Genomic DNA, 27,161 nt, shown 5'->3' on the forward strand with positions numbered 1-27,161 from the left:
CCATCATTACAACACATACCTAGCACATAGCATAGTACATTGGTGCAATGGTGCAGTGGAATGATGTAGCTTGGGTATATTTGTGTGTGAAAGACGTTGCGCTTACAAAACTCTCAGCTATATACTCCTCCAGTCCATTGATGAGGTCCTCAGCAGCCGTCTGCAGAGAGGAAAATGTGGTTATGCTTTTATTATGAAAATCTATTCACACATGAACAGATCAGACACTTTGCTCACACATAGACAGTCAACAAGCAGGTGTCACAACATAGTGCTATGAAACAGGAACCATGGAACACAGGACAGGAAACATAACCAAAGCTAAATTAATAATCCGATAGCTAATAGCTCAAATACAATGAAGAATGAATTAAAAATGAATTAATTGCTAAGATGTTTGCGGAGTTCTTCAAGATTTCATATTTTAAAAGTTTATTCAAGTTTGCCTTAAAACCATCCTCCATACCCATATGTACAGTTAAAGAATTTTGTCTTGCTGCAATCACTTGTTCTTCTCATACTGGGCTTTAGAGATATGTCCGTAATGGGAGTCCAGTGGCTGAATTTAAGGCTAAGGTAACATGTCATCAGGCTTTCAACAGAAAAAACAAATGGTGAAGTATGATTATACTTCATTTTTTTCTTGTCAGTGTCAGGTCCTGCTGGAAAAGGAAATCAGCGTCTCCATAAAGCTTGTCAGCAGATGTAGTGTAGGAAGTGCGCTAAAATGTCCTGGTAGATGCGTTGATTTTGGACTTGATAAACACCAGCAGATGGCATGAAACTGCGGAAACTTCACACTGGACATCAAACACCCTGAACTCTGTGCCTCTCCACTCTTCCTCCAGACAAACACTTGGACCACTGAGAAACAGTCCAGTTCTTCTTCTCCTTTGTCTGTTCTTCTGGCTTTGTCTCTGATTCAGGAGTGGTTTAATATTAGAAATGTCACATCTGTTTGCAGTGGATCTTGATGCACTGACTCCTTGTGAAGATCTTTCAAGTTCTTGAATTGAGATTTCTTGACAATCTTCCCAAGGCTGTGTTCATCCGTGGTGCTTATGCACATTTTCCTACTGAAAGAAAGTTCTGTTGAACTTTTCCCTCCCAGTCAGCTTTCCATTAATATGCTTCGATACACAGCTGCTATCAGACAATAGAACAAGTATGAAATAGTGACTGAAACAGAGCCCAATACCACTATACTAGGTTAACAGGCAGTCTCAGTCATGGATGATTGGGTTGGAGCTCCAGTCCAGCACTCCAACCCTCGACCTTCTCCTTACCTACTGCCCTGCCTAATTGGACCACCACCGATCATACTGCAGCGATCCTCACATGTGGGGTTTAAATCTGCAACCAATCACAGTCAGGGTGGCCGTGATTTAATGTGAGCAGCTCAGTTTGGTTCCTCTTAATGCCTTGTCTTCAATTTGAATTTGTAACTCCTAACAGCTTTGTAATTATGCTTTAGGTGTTACTCATCCCGTGTTTCAGTAGCCACCAAAAAAACAGTTACTAGTAGCTCTAAGCTAATTGACGGTTCTGAGGCACTTGTTTGTAAGTTATTTTTATTAGCATGAAGTGTTGCTGCCTTGCTTTAACTTTGGCTAAGGAGTTATTTTTTTTTACTTTGTTATTCTGCTTTAGTTAGTTTGTAACTCTGCTAGCCCTTGTTTGGTTTTATTTGGTTCTTCGATTTAGCAACACCCACCAGCTCTGTTTTCTTTGTAGTGTTATCACCTTTTTTTGTTAATTATGTCACTAAGCAATAAATTACTTTACCTAACCAAGGCAGGATTTTGTTACCTTCCTTGCTCACCCTAGACATCTGGACTGTAACAATACCAAGGGTTAAAAAATCCTCCAGAAAGCCATCATTTGTTCCATTACAGCTTATCAAAAAACAATCATGCAACACAATCAATCAATCAAGTATCTCCACTGTACTTACAGCTATGTTGGCATCGGTGGGCTCTTGACCTTGGAGGTAGTGTTCAGTGAAGAATTCACAGAGCTGGGGCTGGATGCGGCTCAGAGGTTGGGCATTCCCATGAAGCAACAGCACTACATCCACCATAGAGAAACTCTGACACACCAGGGACAGCAGGTCTCCAAAAAACCCTGCCGAGACGAGATTCATTTGCTTACTAGAGATGCTAATGACTAGCAGTTAATGGATTAATTGCTCTTAACAATTTACCAGTTTAAAAATATGTTAACCACTTTGGCAGAGGAGGGACAAGCAAGTCATAAAATGTATTGCTGATTTGCTGTAGTACCTGGTTGCAGCACCAGGGGTACACTCCTACTGTCTAGTGAGATGGAGGACAGCAGCTTATTTCTGCTTAATACTGTAGTGAGCTGAGGAAGCGGTCACTCGGACTACAGGCAGTTCAGTGTTGCCAAAAAGAGGGCATTGTGGGAGTTTAGCTAGCATGGGTCACCATAACAAAGACTTTTGCGGTGATTAGAGACTTCCGGCCAGAGCTGACATTCTCAATAGAAACTAGAATCTACACATATAGTATTGTAATAGATGAATGGCTAATGAAAAAAGCCATTTCAGCCACAAAATGCATCTGTTCATGGTTAAAAAATTGTTTTATCATATGGAATAATGTTCATTGTACTCCATTCACATTAATTATCACTGTTAATTTATAATACTGCCAACTATTTTCAAGAAAATTATTCAAAATTTGCATCCCTACTTATCACACTATCAACACCAATCACTGTAATCAGTGTGAACTATGAATGGTAAAGCCCATTTAGAATTTGTACTGAGGATGGTGATAAGCTGTCCCTGTTTTGTTTTTTGAGGTTCGTGCTGAATAAAAGCAGCAATTGCTATCCTTCTCCAGTTTTAGGACTTACCCACAGCATCTCCAGAGCCAGGAGCAAAAAGGTTGCTGGTCTGAGACAGTCTTTGGATGAACTGGGCAATGCTCTCTCCACTACCCTGCTGTGCTCCAAGAGCACTCATCATGGTGGAAAGAACTCCATGTACAATGCCAGTGAACAGCTCCGGGCTCAGAGAATTTCCACCTACACTGCTGCCAGCCTGAAGCGGGGCAGGGCCAGTGGACTGAGCAGGGCTTGAGGCACCAGGGCCAGGAACAGGTGCCTGGTCAGAAACAACACCTATTACTCACTGAATGAGACAAACAGCAGTTATGCTGGCCCTCTTCAATTTGCTGCAAACCTTGACACATCAAAAGTTGCTTTAGCGACAGAAGAATTTAAACTTGACCCTGAATCTGATCATTTGACTTCTGGTTGTACATTCAACCAATTGTGACACTGTGATATTCTAAAAAGAACACAACCAGATGCCAGATAGGGCTGCATCTGTGGACTGTATGGTAATAGTGACCAGTTACCTTTAAATGTAAAATAATATTTCTCTAACTCCTAATCCTAGTCATTTTGTTACTTGTCAATGTTACCCCATTGCATTAGCTACTGTAATCTAAATCTAAAATGTACAAAGTAAACTATATTCTTACAACAATGGCACAGTAGAATATTTAGCTTTTTTTTTTAAACAAACATCGGTTGTTTAATTTCTCTTTTTTTTTTAATTGCTCTTTTTAGATAGCTGCTGACAATGATATTTTGAAATAGCTGAAGAGAGATAACTGAACTGTGAAAAGTTTTGAATGACTCTTAGCACAGACAATTTTGCTTAAAGGAAGGTCTGGCTGATTTTCAACAGCAGAAGTTGCAGTTATAGGATAAGCATCAGGAACTTCAAAAGTAGGGATAAACTTCTTGAGAACATTTCAATGTTTAAATTTGTGCTGTAGTTTAGAAATTTGAAAGAATATTCAAAGACTATATAAATAACTACAGATGATTGCTTTGATGTCCCATGATTCTTCTTGTACAAGAAGAAAAATCTGATTTTGTTTGTTAAGTTGTCCATCTATTGACATAAGCTTCCAGTGTATTTATGCCTAGCTAACATTTACTCTCTTGGAATCAACAGCAACTCTGCATGGCGGTATATTCTGGCGTTATGTAGCACTATAAAGAACTCACAGGTGTGAAGTCTGACATTCCCTGGAAGAAGCCAGGTGCCCCTGGCAGTGTCACAGTAATGGAGGGACTCAATCCAGAATCAGGACCAGTTAGCCCAGCTGCTCCCAGCAGAGAGGCCAAGAACTGAGCTACATTTGTCTCAGGACTGCCCTCTGCTGGCTGGCTTATGGAGGTAGAACTAGTAGTGTGGGTTCGTGTCTGTCCAGAGGTGTTGGCAGAGGGAGGAGGAGAGGACATGGTGGAGGATTCAGATGATGAAGAGGAGGTAGAGTAGGAGGACTGAGGGTGAGCTGAAGAGGATATGGACAGGGGATCACCAGCAGGGTTTAGAACAACAGAACAAAGAGAACAAAATTAGTATAGCCCAACCAAAACAGTCTTTTAGGGTAATACTAATTATATCGGACAGCATATTTTATTTATTTTTATCAGCTGTGACCCCATCGGCTTTGGCAAATGGTATTTTTGACAAAGATGATGGAGATTAGATTTCATTCACTGATTTCAAAATTAAATTGATTTTTTTCCCATTAACCTACATTCAGTAACCCATAATAACAACTTAAAACTTGAAAAATTTAATTATCTCATTTCCAAAAGTATTCAGACACTCTGCTATGGCACCCCAAATGGTAGTCAGATGCATTTGCTTTAAAAATCTGAGCCACGAAGTCCAAGGAACTCTCAGTAGGTCTCTCTGATAAAATTATGGAGAGGCACAGATCAGGGCAAAGGTACGAGTCAATTTCTACAGCTTTGAGCATTCCCAGGAGCCCAGTGGCCACTAGAAGTGGGTTTTGTGATATTTTATTTCTTTCCGAAAAATAGACTGTGTACATGGGCTTAGCATATGACCCAAAGAGAAACTTGATCAAGTGATAACTGGGAGTTGTATCAAGGAAAGAAACTGAACAAAAGTTCCATTTGTTAAGAAAGACTCCGGATCATAGTCAAAAACTCTACAAGCAGTTAGCAAGTGAACTCTGAATATAAAATATTTTGCCCCATAGATGATCAGTCAGCAAGAGTTGGTTCATAAACATAATCCTGGTCTGGTTTTACGCATCTGTGTACAGTGATATGAAGTATGAAGGATTTTAGACCAGTACTGTCTGACTTATCTGTGAAAACAGTGAGCATTGTTAGCTGTTAGAATGAGTTGGCACAGACCTGGTTGCCCTGGCATCAAAAGCTGTCCAACCATACCACCGATCATCTGGGTAAGAGAGGTGGGAGCCAGAGGTGTGCCCTGCTCATAGAGGGGAAAAGGAGGCAGATATAAACCAGCAGCTGTATGCTTACTGTACAACTTTCCATTGACCTGTATTATTAATTATACTGTTGGATGCAGCTAGAGCTCCATCAAGCAACAACTGCTTGATTATTAATGAGGGTATCAATAGAAATAAACTATTCAATGATATAGTAATCTTAGGTATCATAAAGTATTTTTTAATAACATGGCTGTTGTGCTTCTGTTCAGTGTCTTAACATCCTTCATTTACTATTTTAGCGTTTCAAACTGTTGGTTGGATAAAATACGGTGTTTAATGTCACATGAGCTGTTGCAAATTTTGGTGTGTATTTTTACCTGTTGGAAAATGGCATCATGAAAAAAGCAGCTACTTGAAGCCACAGGTGTTTCTACCCACTCTGTGCTTGTATTACCTGTCCTGGCTGCTGGCCAGCTGTGGGTACTGTAGCCCTCAGGTTGATGGTTGTTCCTCTGGTTGCCACAGGCTGAGGGATGTGGGGGGAGAATGATGGTCTGGTGATGACCATCCTACCCTGGGGGGACTGTGGGGAAGCAGCTGCCTCAGCGCTGGGCACTGAGTCAGCACCAGACATCATCTGTGCTGGAGGGCCTGTGGAGGCTACAGCAGCCATGACAGCAGCTTGGTGAGACATCTGGTGCACAATGGCCTGCATGAACTCAGGGGGAAGTCCTGGAAAGTGGCCAGGTGCTGCTCCTGGATACAGATAAAGGTTTGTTCTGAAAACACATCTTTGATTGCATCCATTTGAAGTTCTTCTTGCCCAAGGTGTTCAAAAACATTCATGCACTGTTAAAAATAGGTCAGCTAATTTGACAGTTCACTAAATCACAGAGCAGCACTCACCTGGCTGCCCAGGACCTGCAACATTTGGCTGCTCTGGACCACGAGAAGCAGCAGCAGACTCACCTGTTATAAAACATCAATAACCATCAGGTTTACAGTGAGAGTACAGGAGACTTAGTGCTACAGTCAGACTAAAAAAGGGCTGTCTTCAACTGCTGCTTTAATTCAATTTAATTTTTCAATTCAATTTTATTTATATAGCGCCAACTACAGTCAAATTGTCTCAAGACGCTTTACAGAACCCATATGCCTGACCCCCAGAGCAAGCCCCAAGGTGACAGTGGCAAAGAAAACACCCTTTTAACAGGGAAAAAACTTTGAGCAGAACTCGTCTTTTTATGTGGGGAGACCCATCTGCCTGCTGGCCGGGCAGGTTGAGAGGGACAGAAGAGGTAGAGAGGTAGAGGAAGAGAGGTAAAGGCAATGTACACGTTCTAACTGTAAATTCCAACTCATTTTTATTCATAAATTCATATGCACCTTAGGACCCATCATTTCATCCTAATCAAGTGGCAAGACATGTTGGAGATCATTGCATTACCCAGTAGAGGTAAAACTGAGAAATTAAGCTTTTGCTATTTGATAAAATCACAGAACCAATACACTAAAACATTTATTTAATTGTCATAATTACTGTAATTGCACTGTTCCATCTGTAAAGCTACAGAGTCTCCCCCATGGTGAAATGATGATTTAATCAAATTAACATTAATCAAAATTAATGAACTACAGATATTGGTAGCCATGACTGGGTTGTGCTCTGACATACACTGCAAGCCCACAGTCTGAGTGCCTCCTTTGTCCTTTGTGAGGGTGAAAAAGCCCCAGTAACGATGAGCTTGCCCTGCTCTATGGTTGCTGGTTTAGCAAATATTGCCATCTCCTGGAAAAAATAAAAAGTGCAACAAAGCTCAGACATGCGTATTTAAAAAAAAAAAAGTTTTCTCGAATGGCACGTCATTAGACATTCTACTTGTTTATTCATTCCTTTGGGTGACACCCAGTTTAATAAGGGTCTCAAATATACATACATAGATACACTGTATCTATGTATCTTTTTTCTGTATTTTTTTCCCCAATTTTTAGATTAATTTGTCTAAATGTATGCCCCAACTGTACATTTCACCACTTTCTTTCATTGGTATTTCCATTTGATTTTCCAATATATTACAGATTTCCAGACAGTCCATTCTCAGCTCATGCACTCATCAGTTCAAGCATCCAAAATAATATGATGCTGTTATTTTAAGACCAGTCACAGAAGTTCATGTGACCACAGCAATAACATTTATAGTCAGCTTGGTGATGACACAGCAGCACACATACCATTAATGTTCATCTGCATCATGACTACAGGCTCCATGGTCTGGTGTGTGATCCGGATCACTCTGGGTGCTCCCTGTCCTTGATGAGTCGTCCCGTTTGAATGAAGAGGTAGACCCTGGCCTGTCGCCTGCTGATTAGATTGGCCACTGTCTTGAGAGGGCTGGCGTTGCCCTTCAGCTGCTTGTCTCCCATTAGATGTCATGGCTACTGTTCCCCCTAGGTTTATCTAGAAGAGAAAGAGAAAATTAAGTGCAAGATTGACTCCACATAATACCAGGTGTAAAATAAACAGTGGCATGCAAAAGTTTGGGCAAAATTTCTGTAACCACTAAAGGTTAAGTAAGCAGAAGATTACATGAACTTCAAAGGTTAACTATGGAAAGCTACAGATTCCACATTCTTTTAAACATGTTACAAGTCTGTAGTTGAGTCAACCTCTAAACCTCTAAAAACTCATTTGAGTATCAAAGCTACATATCTGCATTTTTTTTCCATGAAAATAATCACTTTTTGTCTTAAAATGGTTCAGATGTAACTCTACATCACTGCTTACTCTCAAGTGCATGGATATATGTAGTCCTTGCCTCTCTTTACTATCACTGCACCTGGAGCACACCAACCTATTGGTGACACCAATCAAACACTGTGAAACGTCTCTGAACTACAAAATGTGAAGTTGTAGTTCTGGAGTAATTATGCCATACTCCAAAAACTGATTCTGAAGAAGAAGATGAATACAGGAAGGCCCACCGTGCAAAAATACTGGACTGATTTCTTAGGTTTGTTACATGTGAAACTCCAGAAGTCTGAATAAGTGTTTCTGAGATTGTCATCGCCACACCACAGTTTCAAAATGAAAATGTAAAGTGATGGCACTTTTAGTAATGTCTTCTAGCATAAAAAAACAAAACAAAACCGAAAAACATATGGCCATGTTAAGGTAAAAACCTTGATTTTCACCAGTGTGTGTCTTTGAGCCAGACTAGTGTTTTAATTTTTGTTTCATACAATTTTCAAGTGAACACTGGAGCACCATGCAAAGGTCTAGAGAGATTTCATAACTGTCAGATAACTGAATCAAGGTCTCATACTAAGCAAATTTCAAAGCTTTCTAAATCCTCTGACTCCTCTGACAATCTGCAACCCTCTACTACAGCAAATCTACGATACACTGCCCTCAGATGCAGTCCTGTCAATGAATGTGTTATTATTTGGTAAATGATTTTACTAATCAATAATCAGTAGCACAGGAAAAAAAAAATCAGTGCTCGAGAGAAGACTGGACTGACATCAGCAACGGCAATTCCTAAAAGCAAACATCACAGTGTCTGTAAAAAAGCTGGAGAAAAGACCATGCTTATCACGGCAGTCTTGGGTTTCCAATGACTCTTATAACTCAGAATCATTTTTGATGAAATCTCTGAAACACATGTATCTTTGGCACAAAAAAAACCAAACAAACCAAAAAAAAACAATCATGCATTTTGGTTCTTTCATAGAAATATACATACAGCAACTTTAATTATCATTTTGGTGACATAGAAAGTTGAGGTAATCAAATTTTCGTAGTGGCATGGCCTCCTACCCTCATGAGTGATTAGGATTAACTACAACTGTTGACTCCTCTGAGCCAATTTAAATGGAGTCCATTTTATAATCTCATTAGATTCAGCCAAAAACAATATAGTGGGAAAGTTTGTGAAGCTCAGCAAAGATGTGAAAAAGTAAATCACTGACTTGAACAAATCAAGAAAGTCAATTGAAGCCATTTCAAAGCAGCCACAGATCCCAGAATTATGTGTGCAAACAGTACTTTGTAAATGTGACATTGTTGACACAGCTGTGTCACTGCGATTAAGAGGAAGAGAAAAATAAACTATTATCGGCTGCTGAAAGACAACTGGTCACAGTTAACCAAGAATCACCAAAAAAAGCACTGAAATGAGTTAACCCTTTAAGCTTCAGTCAATTCCAGCCGTTTTCAGTACAAAAAATCGCTAATATTCTATTTTTAAATTAAAAAAAATACGAAAAATACAGGGAATATTGGACGGGCATCGCCAGGTGCATTTCCTTGAAAATGACCGATTCGGGGATTTTATACCGACTTCAGGACATGTTTTGGATAAAATAGTTTACTGGCTTGTGTCATCTGGATGTAAAAGGTTGGATTATGGCCGTTTTTTGTGGAATCTTTTTTTTTGTGTGTAATAATAAACCCGGAAATGTGAGTCGCGCTGTGTGTGTTGAAGCCGTGTATAGAGAACGGATGGATGAATATTCGTTTTTGTCGGACAAATGTGTTTTTCTCACCCGCTGTGGTAATCGCATCTGAAAGTGGTTTATACCGGCGGATTCATGAGAATCTAAGCTTTCCATCGGTGTATAATGTTTGTATAATCGTGTTTGCAGCCGTCGGACATTCTTGAAATTCCTATGCAAATTAGTAGGTGTACCGCCGGCGGTACACTGAAGCTTAAGGGGTTAAAAACTGGTGGAATACAGGTGTCAGTGTCCATAGTCAAGCATGTTGTACATCACCATTGGCTGAGACCCTGCCATGTAAGAATGAAGCCATTCCTCTAGGAGCAGCTTGACTAAAATTTACTGAACTGAGAGTGATGTCACTCATGCTGACATTTAGCTTCACAATTTTGCATGTTTAAAGTGCATGCTTGTTTAGTTGGAGGAGCTTAAAACCGAGAGGAAAGAGGTGCAGGAGGGGGCATGTATTCACATTTCAAAAATCTGTGATATTTATCGCTTACTTGTCTGTGAAATCACAAATAACGGTCAGAAAAACACTGTATTATACTTCATATTGCACACTGACAGGTGTTTGAATTACATGTGATATGAAATACAAAGAATCAATTAACCACTTAAACCAGTTCACAAGATCTCATATTTACAAGTGAATGTAAAAGTAAACAGAGCTAAGTTTCCTGAAAAAGGAAGTGCAGTCTATTAAAGTGAAGAACATTGATTATTTCATTACAATAGCACCTGTGAAAAGGTATGATACATTAGACTGCAAGTGAATAGTCAGTGCTTTAAGTTGATGGATTAAAAGCAAGAAAAATAGACAGTGTGACAATCTGAGAGACTTCAGACTGAAAGCTGGATGACTGGGTCAGAGAATCTCCCCAGCAGCAGGTCTTATGGGTTGTTGCACAATGCAATGGTTTAGAGCTCTTGTGGAATCCATACCTCGAAATGTCAGAGCTATTTCGGCAGCATAAAGAGGATCTACGAAATCTTAGTTAGGTGGTTTCAATGTTGTGGCTAATTGGTATACTCCATAAGATACAATCCATAGGACTCTGATTACAAATTAGTAACTGGTTTAAATGATGAACTTAAAAACCAGCATTTTTATTGAAATCCAGTATCAAAACCCTGACCGTCAGAATCATGAAGGCATAACACCAGAGGTGGCAACACTAACAGCACTATTTTAGCTGTAGCAAAGTTAAAGATTTGCATGTGTGAGAAACTAGACAGATGTCAGGATCAACCCACCAAATAACTGCTATATTATTCTCTTTTAAATTATAGTAGATAAACAAAAAATAAATCCAAAGAATTCCAGGCAAATCTTGTTGCATGGAAGTTATTCTATTATCACTGTATCTTCTTAAGTCTTTGTATTTCTCCGTAGCAGACAGAAATCATTATCTATTCTAGTCAGGAGAACAAGAAGGCGTGAACTTACTGGAATGGGCATGTGTTGCAAACCAGCCTGAAGCAGGACTGGGTGGGTGTAGCGGGCAATGGGGCGAACCACATATAGATGACGTGGGGGAGAGGTCGCAAGGTTGCACCGCAGGTCACCAAGGACAACTAGGGTGTTTCCTAGGAGACGTACAGCATCTCCAACTAGGTTGAGAATGCGCTGATCCTCCTCTCTTTCCTGAGTCTGTGAATAAAAACAGACTGTATTATCAATCAGCTACAATTACAAGAACAAAATCTTATGCTTTTTTAGACAGAAAAAAAACAGACAAAAGAGAAAACACACTAGCGATTTGATAAACACCCCTAAGGATAACTTTAGAGAAAAGACTGTGGAGTCACTCAAACAAAAGCTCGCTAGTTCATGTGACATGTTCATTAGTGTCACACAAAGCATTGTATATCAGAGGAACTCTGCTCACATATAATATTATTACAGAAAATTATGTAAATTAGTTCAATAAATGTCACATAGTTAATCTGCAGTAATTATAAGCGGTGATTTATTTTCCACTGACAATAATACCCTAAATGGTTGTTATAAGTTACATTTATACTATGAAACAATTAATCAAAACAGAGTAATCATTTTATGTAATTATTTTTGACACAACAGTTTTGAAGAGTCAGTGTAGCATTACTTTTTAGAGTCTGTACACATGGTTGCGTTTAAAATATCTGACAAAAATCTGCACAGCTACTAAAAGCTCACATTACTGATATACATGATTACTGTGTTCTGGATAGTCTCACCACACTATTCAGTTGCTGAGGGCATGAGTTATAGTAACTGCTAGTTAACACTTAACTGTCAAAACTATGCATTACTGTAGTAGTCCTGGTCAGGTTTGTATCAAAAGAGCTGGATGCCATTTGAGTTAAATACATTTATCTTGGTCTCATCTGAGACCACAGAGTTGATGTTTATGCAATGCCTGAGATGTGTCAAAAACTCAGTGCCAGGTCCAAAGCAAATGCCTTATTAATGACTAGATGATGAAAATAGCACTTTCTGTGACATCCTTTTAGGAAAACGACCACCGTGGCTCTGATTAGTGATACTATGGCTCATTCTTTACCTCTTTTTTTTTTTTTTAATGATTTCATAAATGTTTTCTTTTGTTTTTCTTTCTTTTAATAATCATCATCCTCTGTTCTTAATGTCCTTGTAAAGCACTTTGAATCGCCTCGTTGTTGAAATGTGCTATATAAATAAATTTGCCTTGCCTTGATGCTGCAACCTTGTTTCCAGTGATCTTTGATTGGTCACTGATCTTCTTATTTATTTTTCCATCTATGTGAAGTCACAAAAAATCAGATTTTTCAGTTTGTCTGGCAACTCAACTTTTTTTTGGCGCCATGGCACAGACATGCAGACAGACTGACAGTCATTCTGCTGCTCACAGCTCATTTCACAACCATGGTAATGCAGTTAGGCTGACTGAAAATCACAGCTGCACTGGTCCTGTCTTTTCAAGCAGTAGTCTTTCTTAAGTATTTGTTGTTTGTTCAAAAGAGGAAAAACTCTACTGGTCAACTTAGAAATTCTAGAGTTATTTGCAGATGATGAAATTTTGAGTCATTACATATTTAAGTGAACTTCTGTTGCATACTGCTGGTGCACCAGCAGATAATTTAGGTGCACCAAATTTTCCACACCATTTGGTGATGAATAATACAGTTTATAGATTACTTTTTTGTGAGTACTCACTGACATGAGTAACTTCTAACATTATGTATATAATAGGACTAAAGGTGCACATAAATGTTTTGTTCTTTTTCACTGAGACGATCTTAGACTTAAAGTCAGTAAAAGGTAACTTGTCATCAGCTGTTTTAAAGCAGTGGTACATTTTAGTGTAATCACTGACTCCTTATTGCTTTGACTTGCCATTGCTTGGCGCTGAAATACTGCATGGAGGTGGGTTCCTCTGCTGTCTACAGACCTGTCATAGCAAAGGACAAGTTCATGGAGACATTGTGATTTTTAATGTTTTAATTTAGAGCGCGGATGGTCCGACATCAAATGCAGTGTTTCCAGCAATTTTTAGGCCTAATGTTTACAATAAATTGGCAGCCTCTCTCCCATCCCACGTCCCCCTCCCTGTCTCTGTGTGTGTGGTGTGCCTAGTCTGTAAGTGGGTGTGTTGATTTCACTCATCACAAGATTGTTGATTTTGTTACACAATCAGTAATTTTCTAGTCATTTACACATTCTGTAGTCTTCCATGATAACTGTGCTAATTCATGTTTGCTCTGCCTGCAGTGTACTTGACCTTCCTGTTACTTACCCTGTCACCAAAAGACACAGAGTTCAGCTTCAATATCTACTGTGTCAAAAAATGTACTTTGGTATTTACTGCCTGGCCGGTGTCTGCGTTTCTGCACTTGGGTTCCCAGCTTAGCTCTAACAAAGAAACCCTTTCTGTAACCACAGTCACTGCATGTGTGTAAAAACATGTAATCTGAAGAGTGAAATAAGGTACTAATGTCCTAAGATTCACCAAAGTTGAAATCAAGTAATTTAATTGAACTGGGCCAGCTGCTGAGAGACACACAGACCTCCTAAATGGTCTGACTGTATGAGTACACCAATGTTAAGTCACATTTTAGAGATTTTGGTCAAACACTGGAGGCCTGGAAAGTATACTCAAGCAATCAGTATACGTAAATTCTAAGAGACTCTTTTTAGTGTGCTGTTGGTAGACGATGACCTCCTATAACAAATGCACAAAGTATATAGGAAAGCTGCAGCTTCACACAAACAGTTGTGTATATATGTAAATAAAAAAGTAACAACACATTTCTATAAAAATGTTTTTCTGTCAATGTGAAATTTATAATTGTAGCATTCTAAGATCACAGTTTGATGTCTGATGGCACAAGCATCACTGTTGGTATAAAATTCTGGCTGTAAAATAAGAATACTTAAACAATTATATAGTTATATTTACATTTAAGTTATTCTATTAGTTATAACTGCGGAAACAATATACCATACAGTTTAGCTCTAGCACAGTAATGTGAATTACAACTAGAGGAGTCTTTTTAAGAGCACACTTGATTGGAATGATCATAATCCCTAATTGCTTTTTAGTATACAGTCATAATAGTTTTCCTGTTGAGCTGCAGAAGTTTGTTGCATGAGCATCAGTGGAGATGTCTGAATATGCTCCTTCACAATTTTCTGAGGGCTACTACTCGAATGTTTTCTGTTGTAGTTGTTGCACTATCCCTTACATTGTTGTTGTAGTCTGCTGAGGTGGCAGCTCCGAGGATTGAGTGGGTCCTCTCTAGGAAGGGATGCAACCGCTCCTCCACCCTCCTGACCTCAGACAGAACCTCAACAAACTCAGCTGGACTTGGGTGGCTGAGAACAAAACAGTGGACAACAGGGGTCAACACTGCAACACTCTGCTGACTCCTAACTATGCTGTTTGGTGACACCAGGGGTCACTCACACTTAAGCTAAGAAACAAGAATCTGCTACAATCTGATGGTGTCAATAGTAGAAACCGATTTAGGTGGAAAAATTGTGTGTATGCACACAGCACACACACGACAACACGGAACATGGTGCAGATGTTTTTGGATATAGTGAAGGGTAATACCCAGATTATAAATATGGCAAATTAATTCAAGTCTTTATAAAGTGGAGTCCAAAAGATTGTGAACATACCGCATATTTTCATGCAATACTATAAATAATCAGAAAGCTTGAGGCTTTAAGAACACTGAAATACACAAGAAGTTCTGACATCCATCCATCCATCCAATCTCTATACATCGCTTTATCCTCACTAGGTTCACAGGGGGGTGCTGGTGCCTATCCCAGCTGGCTCGGACGAAGGTAGGGGACATCTTGGACAGGTTGCCAGTCTGTCACAGGGCTACATATACAGAAAAACAATCACACTCACATTCACACCTACGGGCAATTTAGAGTAATCAATTAACCTCAGGATATTTTTGGACTGTGGGAGGAAGCCGGAGTACCCAGAGAAAACTCACGCATGCACAGGGAGAACATGCAAACTCCATGCAGAAAGTGCTAACCACTACGCCACTGTGCAGCCCCTAAGTTCTGACATGTTAAATGAAAACAAAATATTTCTGATTCTGAACTATTTGTAAGACAGAGCAGCATTTCACAGTGATGTTAGTGTTAACCATACTTAAAATACCAAATTCTCTCATGTTCTTTGTAATTTCTGGAAAACAACATAATGAATTAAACATTAAAGAGAATCCTTCTAAAGCTGTAATACACGACTGCATTTACATGCAGTCTGGATCTGGAAAAATACATGCTAACTCAAGGCGGAAATGTGGCAGAATACATTTAGTTTCAACTGTTACTGAGCAAGCCACATCTGGAGGTGGTCTACCTCACACTTGAGATCAAATCATCAATCCATCATCTTTACTAGAGTGATAATCTGTCCAGCAGCTTGAAAGCTGACATGGTTCCACCTTTTCCCCATTCAGTTTCTCTGACTCAGTCTGTTAATATCTACAAGCAGCAGCTAGCAACTCTTTCAAGTGTGAATGAAACTTGAGGTTTTTCTTTTCCTATGAATGACTTTTTAACCAGTTATATTAATTTGGGTTTCATTTTTTCAAGCATAACAAAAATTAAACAAAAAAACCCCAAACATTTTTATCTATCAAATGGTCAGAAATAACAGAAAAAGGTATAGACTCAGGTTAAATAAATTAACACAGGCTCACTGCATTTTTGTAGGGGAAGGAATTTTACTGACTGATGTGTAGTCACCCCCTCTTCCAAAAGGCCTGTTCTTAGTCAGGAAAAAGGCTTGACGACACCCGTCTGTGATATTGCGGCCTGCTGGAGTGATTTCTGTACTTTATGAAGGATTATATGTTTGTGGAAATTTCCTCTTTTGCACAGAAGGACAGTAGAAGGTATGCAGAGTAAACGGAAAGCATGAATAAGTCTGGCAGTAATCACATATCAGAGCTGCAGATTACTGGAAAAGGCAATAATCATTCAGTCAATTTTTGTTCACATGCGAAGACAACAAATCAGTTCGGCAAGTCCTGTATAGTAGCCCCCTAGTAACTTATGGTTTTTTGTTTGTAAGTCCACAACTGTGACTTACTTGAGCCCAGTGTTGGCTGATCTCTCAGTATGGCTGGAAGTGGAAGATGTTGCCGCAAGAGGAGAGCTTGTGTCCATGGGTTGTGATGCTCCAGCTCCTCTTAAAGAGGACGACAATGGTGGTGGGGAAGAAGAGGACTGAGGTACCTCTACCTCTGAATCAGAGTTGCTGTCGCTGGACACACCCTATAGCACATAAGACATGACTGTGTATACAAGTATACATACAAACTCAGTACTGTTGTCTGCAAGAATGAACCTGATCAATAATTTATGTAAATACAGGATATATTTCGAATAAAGTTGCAATATTTAAAATCCGGTGATGATAAAGTCAACTAACATTAAAACAAAAGATACAAAATTTAAAACAAAAAAGAAGGAAGACATTTTTTCAGAATCATTTCACAACTGCTAAAGAAACCTTTTAGATATCAGATTCAGTTCTACTGTCATTATGTAATGCATTATGAAACTGCACACGACGGCTCTACTTATATACAAAAAACACAGACTGATATGTAAATGTAAGTGATATTACTGGCATGCATTGGGCAAGATTGCATGTGAGGTAGATGAGTAAGGTGTGTAGATCAGTCCTACACAAGGTCTGGTGTGTGTAGGAGCATTATGATAAAGTCATAGTACTGTGAGAAGATGGCTACATTTGGGCCATAGAATTTGGACACTGGCACAATTTTCAGCATTTCTGCTCTGTACACCACCACAGTGGATTTGCAATTCAACAATCAAGACAGGCATTAAGTGCAGACTTTCAGCTTTGAATTGAGGATACTTACATTCCAATTTGTAACAAAATATTAAAAGTGACGATCTGGTTTATGATTATATTAGTCTGTCAATTACTTTTGGTCCCTTAAAAAGGTGGTGGACACATAAAATTTCCTTCTGGGAATTAATAAAGTCAGTCTAAGTTGTAATTCCTGCACTGTTCACCTGACTTGGATGTAAATACCCTCAATTTAAGCTTAAAGTCTGCACTTAAAGCACTTAATACTTTGTTAGAATGAGAGTGACTGTTAGAGACTTATCAGTTTGTCTTCTGTTCTGTTTTGTTCATCTTTCTCTTTTCTTTCACTGTTTTTGCACATCAAGGCCCAGATCTTGAACAGGCGTAAACTAACCGTGACGTCACCCGTTGGTTTCAACGCCGAGAAAATGAAGCCCGGATTTTGCTACTTCCTGGTCACCGTTTTGAATTTTTTGGAGCCAGTGACGTAAAAAGCGTCATCAAACAGACTGGACCGGGGAGCAAATAGGGGCAGGATTGGCTGAGAACTCTCTTATCCCGCCCACGTTTTACCGCAGAGGCTTCTGTTGCTGTCCATCAAGTATAGCCACGCCCCCTGGCTCCGCCAACTTTAACGATTTATTTAAAATTCAGTATTGATTTATTTTAAGATCGGCCACCTGATCTCTCATTTTGACCGTGAAAAAAATCCTGAGCTGTAGAAAATCAGTCTATCAAATTTTATTTTTTCCAAAAATGAATTGGAGTCTATGGAGAAAAAGCTTTATGGAGCCAACCCTAGCAGACGGCGGGATATTGCAAGTTTTTGACACTTCTGGGTGGGCTTCAATTCTGGAGCCAGATGCTACGTCCACTATATATACAGTCTATGATCTTGAAGCATTATTAATGATGGTTTCCCTGACTCTGCATCGGGATAATCTGTGGCTACCACCTAACTTAGCTGTTAGCATAGCCTTAGTCACTTAATGCAGCTCATGTCCTGATTTGTGGTGATAGCTATTACAACTGTTCTCGCAGATGAGTCCAGTCTCACACACAAAAATGTCTTCTTCAAGCACGACTTTGCCTGCCACCATGTCTCTTCACAGAAAACTGGTGGGCCACAGGTCAAGAGTAATGTTGCTGCTTCAGGTTCCTAAACTGAAAAGCAATGCTTCCAATGTCGTAAGCATGATCATTTAATCACTGAACGTGCAGCTTGGAATTGAAACAATGGGGTCAGTTTTAAAATAGCCTACAAAGTTGGGATTGATCAAAACAAAGTCTCCTATTGTCCACTCCACTGTTCAGAAAGTGCCTGTTGACTGTTTTAAGCCATTCATTTCCCAAGGTTTTGTCTCTCTCACAGGAAAGGTTCAAATAAGCAAAGTTGCAGGTTTCTTGCTGACAGGCGTCTGACCCAGTTTTCTTACTGATGGTGTTGGGGTTTGTTTTGGATAAATTTGAATATTGACAGTTTCATTAATTACTGAATGGAATTAAGAAAATAAAATGTAATATATTAATATTTACACAGCACCTCCCTGGAATCAGGAATCAATAATCAAAGCATCATCAGTCTCAAAGGAAAAGGAATTAAATAACCTAAGTTTGTTGATATTTGTAAAAATATCAATAACTAAATAAAGGTGTGAAACTGAGCACTGACTGTTAACCAGCTGCTGTCACAATAAACAATGCACCAATAAACATAATATTCTTTTTTATTAAGCTAACAAAATGTTGATTACAAAAGTATATTTACCAATAAATTCGTACAATAAACATCTGCTTCAACTATTACACAAGTAATAATAATAAGTAGATAAGGACAGAAGAACAACACAGTGTAAGCCCGTGTTTGTGTGTGTTTGTGTGTCTCTAAAAAGAGATGGGCAGAGCAAGATGGCGGATGTAGGTGCGTTCCGGCCACATGTTAGCCACCAGAGATCGCTGCTAGGTTTGAATGTTTGCAACACCAGTGGCTCCATGTGTTCTTTTAAAGTACACAAGATGGGGCACAGTGAAAATGAACATGTGTGTAGATGCACTACCTGGAGGACACATACAAAAAATGACCTCAGGGACCATCTCCTTATAAGATTCGCCCGGACGGTTATTTTTGTTGCCCAGTGTGCTCACTTCAGCTTTTGATGTTGTAATGTGCATGAAATAGAGACAGACGAATACTTAATTAATCAATAGTTGCAGCCCTCGTGGTGAATATTGTGAATTCCGTCACATTGTCAATCCGAATGCATGTGGGCTGCTGTGGTATCCAACAGCAGAGTGTGTTCAGTCGTCCTCTGCGGGGCAGGAGATGATCAGGAGATGATCAGCAGCTGAACTCAGCTGAAGAAGTGAGGCCTCAGCGAGTCAGTCTTCTTCTTTTGAAGAAAGGATTTTCTATAGCTAGAAATGTCTAGTGTCTAATAAAGAAATATCAAGGTTACTGAGTGTTTCTTCGGATCCCAAAAATGTGTTAAACACTTGAAACAGTCTTTTACTCATCCAAGCAAGTCAGGAACTACGGCCTAGGTTGGAAGTAGTGCAAACTTTTGATTTGAATTGGTTTCATATCCAATGAATGTAAAGAGGCGGCACCGCCGGGTGGCAGTTAAAACGTTGCTGACGTCAGGGCCACATCTCCGGGGTGCCTCGCTGTGTTTGGGGGTCACGTCCATTAGTCTGGGCTTTAACAGAGTTTAGTCTCGGCAGGACTTCTAGCATTTACAAGCTTACTGTTACAACATGTTTATACTGAGGTAAGAAAATAAAGGGTACATTTAACTATACATATAACCTTAAAATGAAAAACCAACAGAGATGAGAAAAAGAAATAAAAGAGCAAAAATTCCTCAGGTGAGACAGGTGAGGATTTGGCCCTGAGCTCCTCCAGGACAGGTAAGGTGGCATCAACCCCCTCAGAGACTGGTGAGGCCGCGTCCATCCCCTTGGTGACGACCAGGATGTGGAAGTGGGGTGGGAGGACCTCGGTGGCAGTGGGGAGCGGCGAGGTCCGGCGCCTTCCGGAGCCATGCCTCCTGTGGGAGAGCTTCCCCACAGATGGCTCCACAGAAGGCTAGGGGGTTGGTTCAGGTTGGTTGCAGTGTAGGGGTTAGCAGGCGGGTTGGCAGGCGAATGGCAGGTTGGTTGTGTGACGGGGAGGTGAGGAATCTGACGAATCAATGGAGTGTCCTGAAACTCCAACTGACTCTGGCTGGTGGTGAAGTAGCCAGAGCTTACGGGCAGCCTCCTGACATACCAGAGACAGATAGGCTTCCACCAGCCGAGGGTCCATCGTCCCCCTCCACAATCCAAACCAGTGAATGAGGCCATCCAGCAACTCATTAAAACCTTCAAAAAACTTGGGTCTAAAGGGGAAACCAAACACTGGGGTTGACTATGCCAAAATTGCCCCCACTGGCTGGCTACAGCCTGTTGAAATTGCGGGGTGGTTGGCACAGGCTCGGGTGTTCAGTCTCTGTGTTCTCTGGGTTCATAGTGGTGAGATTCAACTGTCACGGTATGTAGGGGGTGAACCCAAAGGGAGAACACGCAGAGTAGATATAGCCAGTGGCATAGTTGGCAAAACACGGGGACTCTAGAAGTCCAGTCTGACCTGTAACTGTTGAATGTATATGTACACCTGTTGTCACAGTGATAAAGTATTTGTGGTGTACTGAGGTGTATATGTGTAATACCCCCAAAACCCAACATTTAAAACAGACTTCAGGTGGTAGATATTTTGCCTTTCAAGAATCAGAGTTGTGCTGCCAAGGCTATATGCCAAATGTACCTGTCGAGGGTTGCGCTACTGTGGTGGTAGCAGTTTTGAGAATTTGCTCTACAAGGTAAGACGGAAGTCTCCCTAAGGCTGCCGACTGAAAATCTAACTTCTTTGACCACAACTGATAAGGTCTCTAAGTCATGCACAGTGATATTAATCAAGAGATAGAGAAATTAAAGAGATACTTTATGACCCCTATCCGATTCTGGTGGAGGTAGGAGGTATCCTGTTGTCTCACAGAAAGACATTTGTGGTCCTTTGTTAGCAAACATCCGATCAGCAGATGTTCCATTTGGAGGTGAATTTTGGGTTACCTCTCTTCTGAAATGGGAGTCTTACCAAATTTAGAGCTTTGGATCTTTGTGGGTTGCTCTAGAATGTTCTGTTCCTCAGTATGCTACATGTGTGACTCTCAGTTTGCCTCTGTTCTGCTTGAGGACAGGTTGCCCTCTGTGGATCAATAGTTGAGCTCCCTTCCAAAGGAGCCTGAAGGGTCACTGCACTTGTTCCTAATATTCAGCCAGGTTGGTAATGAGTTGAGTCATATTTGTAAGTAGTGTAACCTTTTTTTTAAATTGTCTATGACAACTCATATGAACACTATCATGCTTTAAATAACAGCCCACATATTAAAAACAGACATGCACTGTACCTCCAGCCTGTGAATTAGAGCACAAGCATCTCTGAGCAGGTTTTCAGCCAGCTGCAGCCTCACTCTGGGCTCGCTTTGCATTGACTGGTCCAAGTTGATCTGCACATCCACCAAGCTGTTGCTCTACAGAAATATGCATACAGGAAAAGTGAGACAAAAAGGCTAAAACAGACTCAATAAAAATTGCTGATGAATAGCAAGCCTACCCCCAAGCCAGAGCTCACTCTGGCACTTGTTCCAGCATCACCTACTCCTGACATCATCTGCTGAACTGACATCTACAAAACAAATTTTAGCTGTGAAAAAAGCATTGAACTGCCCTTTCCTTGAGAACAATATAGTGACATTTTAAATTTGCATACAGTCAGCTCATTCCAACCTGTACTTGCTGTGGATCCATCATGTTCACTGGCAGGTTGAAGGTCCCCAGCATTACGTAGCTGTTGCTATTTCGATCGTGTGGTGCACTTTGGGAGGTGGTGTGATTGCTGCTAGTTCCAGCCTCTGCCCCTCTAGTGTAAGCACCCACACCCCCAGGGCATGTCATTGTGGCTTGAGGTGGAGCACGCTCCACCAGATGGATTACCTTCCCATCTACGTCTAAAGGAAAAAGAAAAAGACAATGTAGAAACAAGGAACTCTCAGGTGTTACTGGCATGCTCCAGTTTATGTGAGCACTAATGCATAACTCCTGTCTCAGTTTTTAAGCGTCAATTGCATGTGTCGACAGCCTTAAAAGCTTTTCCCCATCTCTCTGACACACTGGCAAAGCCCAGTGAAAAGCCCACCAATGTTTGTGCTTGCTGCTGGGGACATGAGGTAAAGACCCAGATGAAGAATTTCTGTGTTCATTGCAATTCACATTGGATTCACATTTACTCATTTCCAATATCTGAAAATACAAATTCAGAACGCTTCATATATAATGTTCTGTTCTGATCTGTTTAATCATATGACTTGTTCAATTTGATATGTCTAACATCAAACCCATTTCATTTGGGCTGTCATTTGCCCAAGGGTCTTCAAGAAGTGTGTCAAGGAGGCCCCAAACCTCTGTCAAGCAGCGGATGTTAGTGTGCGTGCATATTTGAATGATATTCTAATATATGCTATACCAGCAGGGCGTTTGAGCAGGTTTGAGCATCAATCATACCAAGAGCATTGTAGCATTGCATTTTTTACCCCATACAGAATATACATGGGTGTGTGTGTGTGTGTGTGTGTGTGTGTGTGTGTGTGTGTGTGTGTATGTATATATATATATATATATATATATATATATATATAAATCAATGAAGATAACATTAACATTATTGGACTTCCTAAGCAACAGACCACAGAACGTCAGGATCAGAGACCACATCTCCTCCACTCTCATCCTAAACACCGGTACTCCTCAAGGGTGTGTCCTCAGCCCCCTCCTCGATTCTCCATTCATATGATTGCTCTCCTGTTCAATCCAGCAACACCATCATCAACTTTGCTGATGACACCACATCATCATAGGACTGATTAGAGACAGTGACGAATCAGCCTACAGGGAAGAGGTTCAGCATATGTGACGATGGTGTCATCACAACAACCTGAACCTGAACACCGAAAAGACCAAGGAGATCTAAGTGAACTGAGCACTCTGCCCTCTACATGGATGGAGATGAGGTAGAGAGAGTGGGGTCATTCCAGGTGAAATGACCAAATATTACTTGGGGGTGTTGCTGCACCATTTTCAAATTAGTCCTAAATTTGCATGCCATTAGATAGTCACAAAAGTACTTTCTATGCAAAATTGTAGGCCTGTAGCTCAAATAGTTTCTGAGTTGTGGGGGTCTGAAATTTTCAGAATTTGGGCTATAAAAAGCCTCGCCAGGTTTTTTTTTTGCATCTTTAAGTGGTTAATTCTCAGCCTCTAGACATACCAGAGAGCTGGGAGTTGGTAAACAAGGCCTCTGCATGTAGCTAGTGCCCCACAAACATCCTCAGGTGTTTCCCTACACTCTGCAGGCCATGGGGGCTTGCTAAAAATGCTAAAAATTAAGAAAAACCTACTCACGAGTGGTGTTTGGGACCTTAAAAGTACTAAACATACTGCACAGAAGTGTTCTAACACCCCTGGGTTCCATTCTACACAAACTTGTGTGATAACTCCGCATACTGGAGCTTTCTAAGTACCTCAGTTTGGAAAATATGAGCTCCCAAAGTTGGACAAGATTTTTAATTGGCTATTTTTGGTGGCAAAAATCTCAGTGTGGGACAGGTACCAGAGACCCCAAACTTTTTCTACAAGACAGTTCTATCTGTCTTCTATCACTGTACAAAAAAAAGCAGCAGGGTTATATTTGTAGTTACTGAGATATTCTTACTCAAAATGGTATGGGTAATGTCAAAATCATTTTTTCCTTTTCAGTACTTTAAATTGGGATACAAGTATTAGTAGTCATTCCAATGGTAGTATTATGTATGTTTTGTTCTTTTTGAAATGTTAGTTGTTAAAGGTGACTACCTTCAAAAAGTGTAATGCCCTTTTTGTGTCACAAGGTCTAGTTTAGAGCCATGCCTGTAGATATGACATGTTGACACCCATTTGCAATGCATACATGTAGTTATAACATACACATACTAATTACATGTACTAACTTGAATTCAGGGAGCTCTGTAGTAGTTCATGTTTGATTAATTTAAAAATAACAACAATAATGTTGTATTTTACAGTATCAGTGCAGTGGGATTAAACATGTTAAATCTAATTGTACAATGTCAGTGACGCAAAAAACCCTGGCGAGGCTTTTTATAGCCCAAATTTTGAAAATTTCAGACCCCCACAACTCAGACACTATTTGAGCTACAGGTCTACAATTTTGTATAGAAAGTACTTTTGTGACTATCTAATGGCATGCAAATTTAGGAATAATTTGAAAATGGTGTGGGAACCACCATCTGGTGAAACCACGTGGAATGACCCAGCGGAGAGCTTCAGGTTCCTTGGGGTCCACATTTCTGTGGACTTCACATAGTCCACCTACATCTCACACAGGTGAGGAGGGCCCAACAGAGACTGTACTTCCTCAGGAAGCTGTGTCAGGCTCATTTCCCCCAAAAGCTGCTCATACATTTCTATCACTCCACCACTGAGAGCCTATTGACCTACTGTGGTACAGTGTGGTTCACCTGCAGCACTGCAGAGGACAGGAAGGACCTGCAACGGGTGGTGAGAGCAGCAGAGCGGGTGATTGGGAACACACTACCTCCCCTCAGAGAGGTTTACACCAGCAGACTTCAGAGGAAAGCCAGGGGAATCACTTGACACCCCTCACATTCTTTCTTCTCCCTCCTCCCCTCAGGTAGATGCTACCTGACCCTTAGAGTCAAAATCTACAGACTCAAAAACAGCTTTTATCCCCAAGCTGCCAAATGTCTGTTTCCTCCTCCCAAATGACAATATCACACACCTACAAGTGCAGTAATCATGTCAGTGCAATTCATATTATGTGAAATAATCATGTGTAAAGCAGGTCTCTAGCCACAAATCATTTCCATACTGCATATTTGCTCTTGTGTTGTATGTATATGTGTGTATATATATATATATATATATATATATATATTAGAGTGTGTTACATCGTTTATTTTTAATGCTGCTATTTGGAGAGTACTAATCAATTTTCATTGTTTTCTGTAACAGTGACAATAAAGATCTATTCTATTAAATAGGCAGACTGACTGATTGCAAACTTGAAGACTTGTGATACAAATTACAGGAGACACCTTAGTTTAGCACGTCCCTATGGTCAAATTATGTTCGATCTTTTCTAGGGGTACCATCATTTTTGTCCAGGCCAGTTTCATTAGTTTGTTTTTAAATGATTCTGTTTAACCACAACAATTCAAGAGGAATGCCTGATTTTCATAAGTTAATTTTCATCACAGTTTTATTTATTATTGTTTTACAAGTTATTTCAGTGGAGTAGTGGTTAGCACTTTCACCTTGCAGCAAGTAGATCCCTGGTTCGAATCCTGCGGTGGGCCTGGGATCTTTCTGCATGGAGTTTGCATGTTCTCTCTGAGCATGTGTGGGTTTCCTCCAGGCACTCCGACTTCCTCCCACAGTCCAAAAATATGCTGAGGTTAATTGGTAACTCTAAATTGCCCGTAGGTGTGAATGCGAGTGTGATTGTTTGTTTATGTAGCCCTGCAACAGACTGGCAGGGTGTCCCTTGCAGTGAAGTTATTTCAGTGATTAGCACCAGGGCCACAAGACTCCTATGTGCTCATATGCAATTATCTGTTATTTGTCAATGTAGGTTCTCATTTGTCCGTGTCATAGTTATCCAAAGTTGTTTAAACCAATCCACTGGACTTTAAGAAAGTTTCTTGAAGACGTTTCACCTCTCATCCAAGAAGCCTCTTCAGAACTGAAGAGGTGAAAACGTCTTCAATACAAGGAGCTTTCTTAAAGTCCAGTGGATTGATTTAAACAACTTTGGATATCTGTTATTTCTTTTTACTGTCAAACACTTTTTGCAGCTTCTGAGGGAATTGTCACGTTTTAGTCAGTAAGATAGCAGTTGCATATGTAAACTAGCTCAAGGGCAAGAATCCCTAAAGGAAATCAAAAATATCACGATGTATCCCAAATGATGCTGCTCCACTGTGTACTGTTGGCCTCTAGGCCTCTGTGTGTGTGAATAGTATACTCCAGGTTATCAGGTGTCTTTACTCACTGTATTCAGTCAGCGTTCTGTCATCTTGCAGCACTCTGCCCTGATAGATGAGCCTCTGCTTGTGTACTGGAATCTCCACGGAGGATGCTATGTGCTCCTTAAACTGCTTCACTGTCAACTGAGGGACACACATACACACAAGTGGTCACTGAGAAGGGAGGAGAAGAAGATAGCCTAAGTAGTCAGTGTTTGCATCTTGGAGTATTACCTCACTTCCGACCTTGTAGTTCCTGCTCTGTGAGTCCAGAGTCTTCACTGTTACTTCAATCACATTGCTCGATTCAGTCATAATTCTGAACGTCCGAAATAATTGGCTATAGTATTGGAAGCAGGAGAGTAACCAACCTGCAGTTATTTCACAAACTATTAATCTTTATCCGCCATCAAACTAATGATTGTGGTAAATCATTAGGCTGCAGCCAGATACGGACAGCCCCACTGCCTTGTTATTGTTATTAGCTTGTTAGCCAGCTAGCTAATCCCAATTACCGAGAGGGAAACAGTCCAAACTCGCTAATCTTTCCTGGGTAGACAGTGGTCAGGCTTTAGTGAAAACCCGGTTGGACTGCTTGCTTTTGAGCTAAAATCTGCTGAACTGCATCTTTAAATAAGAAATTGGTACTCTGAGTGTCAGCGAATTCAGGTTGATCCCTTAGCCAACTAGCACGGCAATCGACGCAACATTGTAGGACCCCAATGACGTACCACTGAAGCGTCTATTTCGTGCCTGAGCGCTTTTTTAATTATCTCATTTTGCTGGTACGCAGTGCATCGCAAAACTGTTCAGAGTTCTACACATGCTAATTATGTCTAATTTCATCTAAGCATAGTGTGACATACCTAGAAAATTCTTAATTCTTGTGTAGTTGTAATAGTAGTAGTAGTGGTAGTAGTAGA

The 27,161-nt window shown here is 40.3% G+C and overlaps 1 protein-coding gene across 1 annotated transcript in view; it reads right to left on the minus strand.

The window, feature by feature from the left end:
- The window catches only part of bag6l (BCL2 associated athanogene 6, like), a 30,557-nt gene extending 3,613 nt beyond the window's left edge, over positions 1–26,944 (minus strand). Inside the window, exons 1-16 of the mRNA XM_051955128.1 lie at positions 26,473–26,944; positions 26,265–26,382; positions 21,926–22,146; positions 21,753–21,824; positions 21,547–21,669; positions 16,352–16,536; positions 14,469–14,598; positions 11,209–11,412; positions 7,494–7,719; positions 6,168–6,230; positions 5,716–6,017; positions 5,218–5,296; positions 4,048–4,337; positions 2,881–3,130; positions 1,955–2,124; positions 107–160 (exon numbers count right to left, since the gene is read on the minus strand). Coding sequence (XP_051811088.1) covers positions 107–160; positions 1,955–2,124; positions 2,881–3,130; positions 4,048–4,337; positions 5,218–5,296; positions 5,716–6,017; positions 6,168–6,230; positions 7,494–7,719; positions 11,209–11,412; positions 14,469–14,598; positions 16,352–16,536; positions 21,547–21,669; positions 21,753–21,824; positions 21,926–22,146; positions 26,265–26,382; positions 26,473–26,553 — 2,568 coding nt within the window. The 5' untranslated portion in view covers positions 26,554–26,944. The remainder of the gene's footprint in view (positions 1–106; positions 161–1,954; positions 2,125–2,880; positions 3,131–4,047; positions 4,338–5,217; positions 5,297–5,715; positions 6,018–6,167; positions 6,231–7,493; positions 7,720–11,208; positions 11,413–14,468; positions 14,599–16,351; positions 16,537–21,546; positions 21,670–21,752; positions 21,825–21,925; positions 22,147–26,264; positions 26,383–26,472) is intronic.
- Positions 26,945–27,161: the final 217 nt, after the last annotated feature.

The sequence above is a fragment of the Acanthochromis polyacanthus genome, chromosome 11 (genome assembly GCF_021347895.1).
Source record: "Acanthochromis polyacanthus isolate Apoly-LR-REF ecotype Palm Island chromosome 11, KAUST_Apoly_ChrSc, whole genome shotgun sequence".
NCBI classification, from domain to species: Eukaryota; Metazoa; Chordata; class Actinopteri; family Pomacentridae; genus Acanthochromis; species Acanthochromis polyacanthus.